The 9,573-nt window shown below is 30.7% G+C and overlaps 1 protein-coding gene across 1 annotated transcript; it reads left to right on the plus strand.

Annotated features, from left to right (window-relative positions):
• The first annotated feature begins 4,559 nt into the window (after positions 1-4,559).
• LOC122593224 (phosphatidylinositol 3-kinase 3) lies at positions 4,560-5,656 on the plus strand. Its single transcript, XM_043765606.1, has one exon. The coding sequence runs from the start codon at positions 4,653-4,655 to the stop codon at positions 5,559-5,561; it is 909 nt and encodes a 302-aa protein (XP_043621541.1). The 5' UTR covers positions 4,560-4,652; the 3' UTR covers positions 5,562-5,656.
• Positions 5,657-9,573: the final 3,917 nt, after the last annotated feature.

Consider the following 9,573-nt stretch of genomic DNA (forward strand, 5'->3'; position numbering starts at 1 on the left):
AGCATACAAAACTATTGGTTTTTTTTTTATCTGTTATGATATTTATACTACTATTGAAATCTTGTGATCCATGTGAACGTTTATGGTAAAACCTACGAACTCACCAACATTATGTTGACGTATTTTAGCGTGTATTTCTCAGGAAACTAAGGTTTAAAATGGAGCATACTCTACAAGTCACATTTGCATATTTCACGAAGAAAAGGAGGTTTTATAGTATTATAGTTGCTTTGTTTAGAAAATCTATGTGATTAAATTATGAACTCGTTGTAATATTTATGTAATGAATAAAGAAGTCTTTATAATAAAAACGTCTCATTTATAAGTCGTTTGTTATAATTTGCATTGTGCTTCCAAGAAGTCACCCTCTCCCTGGACCTACCCTGGGTGGGGTGTGACAGTTAGGGATAAAACGAGATGTCGTGGGGCCCGAACCTGAACTTCCCCCCGCCATGGCAAAAGATGAACCACCAGCCCGTCGGTTCTGTTTCTCATATGTTAGGGCAAGTTGATGTGCTTAAGAGAGTTTTATAGGATCAAACATGTTCAAAAAGTCCATAATCTGGACCCCCAATCCGCTAATGTAACGAGACACAAGTTGCTCTTCTGACTCTTGAATATCATTTCTAGCAATTAATTGATAGAAATCTTCAACGGATTTGGATCCTTGTTTCAGATTCTGCAACCGCTGGTACATTAAACGTGGATAATTATGAGGAATAAAGTTGGCCCTCATACACTTCTTCATCTTCTCCGAGGTTCTGACTTTTGACTTTCCGACTCTCACCCGTATAAGTTTCAATTGTTGCCACCAAGCAGATGCCCTACCACGAAGCCTAGTAGCAATTAGTGAGACTTTCTTGTCTTCTGGAACCCCCTTGAATTCGAAAACTTCTTCAACAACAACAAGCCAATCAATTAAATTTTCTGGGTTCAAAGTGTTACCATCAAACTCAGGAATATTGGTTCTTATTCCAGACTCCCAACGATTGTTATTACGCCGTTGATTTGGATCTGGATCGTCATTAGAAGATAAACCGTCACCACCACCTGCAAACGGATTTTCATCCTCATCTTCATGATAATTACGATTATGACGCCCTCTTTGATTCAACAAGGCATTCATCTGATTAATCAAATCATCAGCAAATCGATCTGACCTCTCCTCTAATTGACCCTCCAATCTTTCTGTAATTCGCTCTTCCAAGTTCTGCTCATGGACATCATTAACATTCCTTGTTCTCCTGAGAGGCATATCGACCAGGAACCTGGCTCTAATACTAATTGACGCAGCGAGAAAAAGTAAGGATAATTAATTGATCTTGTTGATGGCTCGACTATCAACACACATACGCCAAGTGTCATCTTTCTTTGGAGTCAATAAAGCAGGAACAACACAAGGAGTCATACTTTCATGAACATGGCCCTTAGAAACCAACTCTTCAACCTGTCTACGCAATTCCTCATGCTCACTTGGACTCATCCTATCATGTGGCCTTGCAATTCCTCATGCTCACTTGGACTCATCCTGTAATGTGGCCTGTTAGGCAATTGTGAACCAGACTTTAAATCACTATGATGTTGGATGTCACGCAAAGGTGGCAATTCGTCTGGAAAAACATCAGAAAATTTCTCAAGTAAAGGAACCATGGCATCAGGAACATTGCCATCCTCAACCACTTCTTTTCCTATCAACACAAAAATATCATCGTCCTCATCCTCAAACTGAGAAAAAATCAACAGGTCCAATTATTTATCCATTTTTTTCGTTGCGTCAGTTTTTGATATTGAACTCTTTTAAGATTTTCAAATATATATTTTTGAGATTGATTAGACATCCTAACCAAAGATCACACCTAAACAATTATATTAATAGGAAAACGTCAATATATAAACGTACAATTTCGCACTTTGCTTGAATTGAAATTAGTTGACCAAAATGACCACAAACCCACTCGATCAACCTACAATAAAAGTCTCATAAGAATGATATTATAACATGGATTAAGATTCCCTCAAGTTATAATAACTTTACCTATAAAGTTAAGAGCATTTCAACCATTGGATTGAAATCAAGGGCCAAGATTCAAACTTGATTTTTGAATCTTAACCCTTGATTTCAATCTAATGGTTGAAATGCTCTCAACTTTATAGGTAAAGTTATTGTGATTTTAGGGAATGATATTATAACATACGTGAAAAATATAAATAGATTTAGAAGTGTACATGAATACTATGCTTGAGGAGCAGTACGTTACTGCTAGAAACACAATGATATAAAAAAAGTTTCATTTATTATACTAAAGTACAATTGATCTAATAGCTTATTAATCAATCACGTCTCCTGATTTATTAAGTTTTCAATTTTGACTTTTCTTAATTTTTTATTTTTATATATTTAATATTAGGGGTGAGTTATTTTGAGAACCACTAAAAAAAATAAAGAATGCGATAACCAATCTTAGCACTTCATTTATCAAGATCAGGAAAGGTACGATTGTCGTTATGAAAAACTTGTCCAACTCTCTCTCTTTCTCTCTCCTCTTTTTAAATAAAAAAATATATAATTCACTAAAAAACTTTTATCTCATAAATCGTACATTGTTAGACGAAAAAAAAAAACATGGGGAGTCTTAAAATTTCGTCCTCTTACATTAGAGATGCAATTCGATATACTTTTGAAGACTTTTTAAATTTAATTTTTTTTCCCCATCACGTTCATCCTACACATGTGTAGGACAAGTAGAGAGTTTCTGTTAGCTAAACATCCATGTAAACTCGACTTTTTGGATGAAACATCTATTTTTTTTTTAATTACCTTATTAACATCTTTCAGGATTATTTTTTGGCTATTTTTTTTTTTTGTTGATAAGCTTTTTAGCTTGCATATAGTTAAATTTTGATAATAATTTATATATATAAAAGGTTTTTTACTCGCACGATGCACGGCTGTTTAATTGATTTGTCAAACTTTTCAATATTAATATTAACAATCAATAAAATTCAGTTAAAGTGTTTTTTTATATTTATGAAGACAAAATTAGAAATAAAATTTATTAGTTGTTTATATTTATGATATGGAAAAACTAATGCTCAACTAAATATGTTAAAAAGAAAAATGATATATTTATTCTTCATTTCATGAGTTCTTTGATGTTTATGTAATATAATTATTATGAAAAGTCCATTCATTCTTTAATTAATTTACTAAATTTTTATAAATTATATAAAACTCAAAGATATGCAATTATAATTAGTAAATAGGTTTGAATATCTTATCAAATTTTAGAATTTTTTCAAACATATTGTCAAAATAAATATAGAAATTAAACATAGGATAAAATCATATGTTGTAATGTGTGAGGAATTATAATAATAGATAGTTCAAAATACACGTAAAAATGAATAATAGAACAAAACTATCTACTCTATAGAAAGCAAATCATGTTATAAGAATCTTTTAAAAAAACCCAAGAGTACCTCTAAAAACACATATTATAATTATGATTTATATAAAAAAAATCATAACATTTAAGATTAATTATATAAAATATAAAAAAAATTCATATCATTAAAAAAATATTATTTTGAATTCATAAATGAAAGAAACTTATCATCACGACAATCCTCTTGACTTTGCTTTTGCGGTTGGAATAACAAACCAATTTATTTAGTTTCTTTGCCTTGGTTTCGAATAGAAAAAGGCCTAAGAATTTATAAATTTAGGTTTAGGTTATATCAATAAATATATTTGAATATATATTGTCTAGATTTGTAAGATACGATAATATCTTTGCCTAATTTTTTTTTTTTTGATATATCTGTATTATTTTATTATATTTTTATTTATTATATATCTAATAAATATATATTGTTGAAAAAAATATGAAGGTGACACGTAAAAAAAATCTTACGTGGCAAAGTCTAAAGATATTTTGAATTAATGTAGATGGTTTTAGAAAGTTAGGATTCCTACTGTTTTATATATATATATATATAAACATAGAGATTGAAAAAGTGAAGGAAAAAAATTAGAGGCGAAATAACAAAAGTGTCCCTCATGCGATTTTCACGTGAGGGACAAAATAGCGAAATACAAACCACACGGATAATTTTGACAAAAAGTTAAAGATAAAGATGGAAATTGCTTAAAAAGATAGTGCCGGGATATTTTTACACTATCTATACGTTCTAATAAAACAACCAGCCATTTATTCCCCTTAAAATTTTGGCCTTTGAAAAACAAAAAATATGTTTCTTCTTTATTCACTGTTTTAAATATCTCCATCTAATATACATATAATACTTTTAATGAAATAATTTAAAGTATAGATCTCACAACACTTAAAATAATTACAATACCACAATTAACATCAATTAGTTTTACATTTACCACTATCGTCGCTTTCATTACTGTCACCACCACCTCCGCTATCATTACTACCGCAGCTGCATTATGCGGGCAATCGGGCATAACTTTAATAGTGAGTACCCTTAATATAATAGTGATAGTTTGATACGAGTAATATTTTAATTTTAATAATGAGAACAACCCCATTGATGTGGAGCACCGAAATCAACCACTCCTTTTTATTTCACATCTCTATCCATACTCTATTTTCATATTCTCTCTCTGTCTCTCTTCAACACAAATGCAGATAGAAATGGAAAATAATAATAACAATAATAATAATAATAATAATAATAATAATAATAATAATAATAATGACATGATAATAAGAAGCAACAGCAGTAGCAGTGCTGCTTCACCTGAATTTGAGTTCTCTACTTGTTTTTCCCAACAAACCACCCTTCATTCCGCCGACGAATTATTCTCCGGCGGCATCCTTCTCCCCCTTCACCGTCTCACCACCGAAGACCACCCACCACTTGAGCATACGATTACAGAAGAAGAAGAAGAAGAAGAAGCACCCGGATCCGACCTCAAGCCAACCACATCTAAAAGATGGAAAGACATTTTCAAGAAAAAACATCATCATGATGCTGAAAACAAAAAGAAAAACAAAGATAGAAAATCCGCCGCCGCTGTCGGTACGGCCGAGCTCAATATAAATCTATGGCCTTTCTCAAGAAGCAGATCGGCGGGCACGACAAGTAAGCCAAGGATGGTGGTCGGAAACCGGAAGGTTAGTAGCGCCCCGTGTTCAAGAAGCAACTCAACCGGCGATAAGTACCGGAAATGGCCTAATAGTCCGGGTCGCCCCGGTGGGCTTCATTTGGGTCGGAGCAGTCCGGTTTGGCAAGCTAAACGGTTGGGTCAGAGCCGGAGTTTACATGATACCCTTGTACGGAACACCGCCGAGAAATGTTCACGTCCAGCCACCGCCGGCGCCCGGGCAAATGGTAAAGTGTTGAATATAGATGTGCCTACGTGTATTGATTACCGGCAACGTATGAGTTGTCGGCGTGATGTTAATATCATTGCTGGACGTGTCTCTGGAGGGAACGATGATGTAACGCCGCTGAATGTAACCGCCGGTGAAGGTGGAGCTACTGGGTTGTTTAATTTTAGGAGTTTGTTTACCAAAAAAGTATTTTGACTTTTTCTTTTTTTCTCTTTAATTTTAAATTTTCTTTTTATTATTATTATTTTCTTTGTGTGGAAATGTTCTCTTATAAGATTTACATTGCAGTACTTTTAATGTACATTAATATATATGTATGTAAACTAGGGGTATATATTTTCAATTACATTTATAGGAAATGATTAATCTTTTTAATAAATATAATAATTTTTTTAACTATAAAATGATGACATATAGAAATATTAAGAGACAATATTAAAAAAGAAAATATATACATAACACATATCATCTTTAAAAAATTATTATGATATTTAGTTTGGAAGACTTATCATCTTCTTAGTTCTTACTTTTACATTATTAGTAATTGAAAGGACGAGTAGCTTTTTTCAAGCTGTATAAATCTGTCTCTTTCTACTTTATTTTCTGTCTTTTTGGATCATACAACGACTTTGTAAGTAAATTAATTAAATATGTGGAGTATAATATCTTGACATACAAACTCATAAATTATTTGCTCGGATATCATCATATTATTATAAAGATTTAGAAATTGATAAGTATACAATAAATTTTGGACATTTATAATAACAGATGTATTGTATAAGTGTATAATCTTATCTTAATCTTTTACTAGCTAATAACCCGGGTTCAACCCGGGCTTATTAATAAAAATTTTGTAATATTAAATTACGTCGATTTCTAAGAACTATGAGATAGTTCAACCATACTCATAATCTCGAAATAGTATACCTTAAATTTCGAATATAAGAGCATGGTACCTGAGCAATGCGATGGCGGTGGTGGGGAAGACGGTCTAGTGGTGTCGGTGATGGTACTATTGGTGGTGGTGGCGGTGTCAAGTGGTGAAGGTTTATGTAATTATGATAGTGGAAATTTTTTAGAAGATAAAGACTTAAAGTGTTGATTATTAAAATAAAGTTTTAGAGCATAAATTAATTCATTAAGGACAAATTTGGTTTTTCATAAAAACCTTTTCCATCATGGGTGTTTATTAAGGGTATTTTAGTAATTCCGTATGTAACTATCTCTAAAAATGAAGGGTGTGATAATATTTATAAATGAGTATAGATATAATTAGCTTATTAACTTGCATAATATATAGATAATTTAAAAATCTATCATCATTAAATTATTTAAATGATGAAAATTTAAAGGACCATGTATAAATTGTTAGAGTTTTCTAAAGAACATAAGAACTTAATTTTTTTTTTCTATAAAAAATGACATCATAAATAAAAAAAATAAAAATAAAATAAACTTAAAGAAGGAAAGTTTAGTATCATAAGTAAATTAAAAAAAAAAAATCTGAAAAAAATAAATTAAATAATTACATTTTAATTTACATTGGGCTTACGTTAGAAAAAGACATAAATTATAAATCAGTTAGAAAATAATTTAAACTTTAAATATAATGATGTCATAAATCAAAAAGATAAAAAAGATAAACTTGATTTAAATAAGTGTAATAGTAACAAGTAAGCATTATTTAAAAAATAATGATGTCATAAGAATCTTATTTTATTTATATAAGAGATTATACTAAAGTATGGTTGCTCTAATAACTTATCGACCAATCATAACTCTCGATTTCTTAATGTTGACTTTTGTTTTCAATTTTGACTTTAATTTACACTATTTTGTTTTCCATCACAAATTTGCACTTTTTACTCGATAATTTTAATATAATAAATAAATATAATAGTAGCTAATATATATCCGATAGAATAATAGTTAATATTTATCCAATAAAATAATAACTAATATATATCCAATTTACATTTTTTACCCTATAATTTTAATATAATAATCAAATATAAGAATAACTAATATATATCCAATAATATGTTCTATCATATATATATGGGTTATTTGATTGGAAAGTCACTCAACTTGTCACAAATACCTTTTTCGGGGTTCAAACAAAAAAGTTCTCTATTGTGAGGAACAAAACCGGCTAAAATGTCTTTATTGGGTCTGTACCGGCTAGATGCTGATGTGTATTGGGTAATTGCTTACATGGCAGCCATGTGTATAAATTTAAGACCCATTTAATATAAATATGAATATATATTCACGGTGGTATAAGAAAACAAAGAAAATATCTGGATCGAAATCTCGAGTTGATACATCTGAACACATTTACACCAAATTCAAAGGCGACTGGTATCCCGACCACTTTTTTGGTAATTAAACCAGACTATTTGCAGCGATTATCGCTGCAAATAGTGGTGTTTTTGTCCATATCCAACTATTTATAGCGATTACCGACAGAGGCCCGCTATTTTTTGCCAAATTTGCCATTACAGACAGGGGGCCGCACTATTTGCAGCGACTATCGCTGCAAATAGTAGGTGTGGTCGAAATACCAAAAAAACTTGATTGTGATATGAATTCCTAATTCAAATTTCCAACAAACAAATATCAATTAGTCTTTAATTGAAAAATGATTAAGTAATAAAGACTCTTCTCCTTTTTCACTTTCTTTTTTGATTCCGACCACCCCACCGCCGATCCGCCGCCCACCTCGTCGGAAAACGGAGTACACATCAAAACACTATATAAATAACCTTTTCTCGAAATAATAGCACCATTGAAATCTTAGGAGCATAAACGGATAAGGTATGGGGAAAAGCTATTAAATTTTGGAATTTCAAAGAAGTTTGGTAATGATATCGAAGACGAAATCACTGGTAGGAATCATTCCAAAGTCTAATTTGGTTACTTAAAGCAGGAATCATTATGCTTATATTACTATCATATTGAGGTTAGTTAAATATCACCGAAAATGGTGGAGGTGGTTATGGCCGGGTGGAAGATTGTGGTGATGAGTATGGTGGAATTAGTAGTGGTGAAGGTGAAGGTGAAGGCGAAAGTGATGAAGATGTTATTGGTGGAAGATTGTTTGTCAGAAATGTCGGCTATAACCCATCTTCGGTGACCCTTTTTCTGGCCATCAAATTATTGACCTTATGATATGTATTTTCATTTTTCGATTTTTTTCTTTGTATTCTCTCTTTAGCTCTTTGTTGATGTTGTGATGTTGATGATGAGATGACATGGAATAAACTTTTTTGTTTTTTTGAATGCAAATTGAAAAAAAAGAAGCAAAGTGACTGGTAACTTGTTTCTAGACCCCACAAAGATATTTTAGCCGGTTTTGTTCCCCATAAGAGAAAACTTTTTTGTTTGAACCTTAAAAAAGGTATTTGTAACAAGTTGAGTGACTTTCCAATCAAATAGTCCTATATATATATATATATAATTAATTAAAAACAAATTAAATTTAATGTAAATATATTAAGATTTTAATAGTAATTATACTATTTTAATTTTAATATATACTAAAAAATAGTTGAACTAATGACTTATTAACCAATCATATCGCTCGATTTCATCTAATTGACTCTCATTGATGTTATCATTTAGTTTTTTACATAATTTTATTTCATGTTAAAAAACCAAAAAACTAAAATAATTAATTTTACAATGTTATTAAAAATCGGTTTCTATCTACAAAGTCCGGTTTTTACACACGAACAATTCTACATTGCAGTATCTCGAGTTAAGTCGATAAGGATTTTAAGGTGTTAATATGTGATAAAGATGAAAAGACAAAAAACACTACAACAAATTTCTTCCATAAAGAAATCTTTCAAATGATAAAGGAGGGTATATCCTTCCAATGTTCTTTTATTACATTAGTTTTTCTTTCTATTAACTTAACATTCTTGGAATCTTGGCATTTGAATTGAACACTTCATATCCACTTATGTCTTCAACTTTGAACTTATAAGTTTTTATGAGTTATATGTATAATGTATTAATACCTAATATTAATAATGTCGTAAGTCTCGTATCAAGTGTTGGACACGGGTCTAAAATCTAGTATATACTATAAGACAGTTGAACTAATGACTTATTAACCAATCACATCGCTCAATTTCATCAAATTGACTTTTGATAATGTCATCATTTAGATAAACTACAAATTAAAAATCCTAATAAT

Source organism: Erigeron canadensis, chromosome 3, assembly GCF_010389155.1.
Source record: "Erigeron canadensis isolate Cc75 chromosome 3, C_canadensis_v1, whole genome shotgun sequence".
Classification (NCBI taxonomy): domain Eukaryota; kingdom Viridiplantae; phylum Streptophyta; class Magnoliopsida; order Asterales; family Asteraceae; genus Erigeron; species Erigeron canadensis.

Bases quoted from the DNA above. Each gene is read 5' to 3' on its own strand.
- LOC122593224 (XM_043765606.1), top strand. From the start codon at position 4,653: ATGCAGATAGAAATGGAAAATAATAATAACAATAATAATAATAATAAT.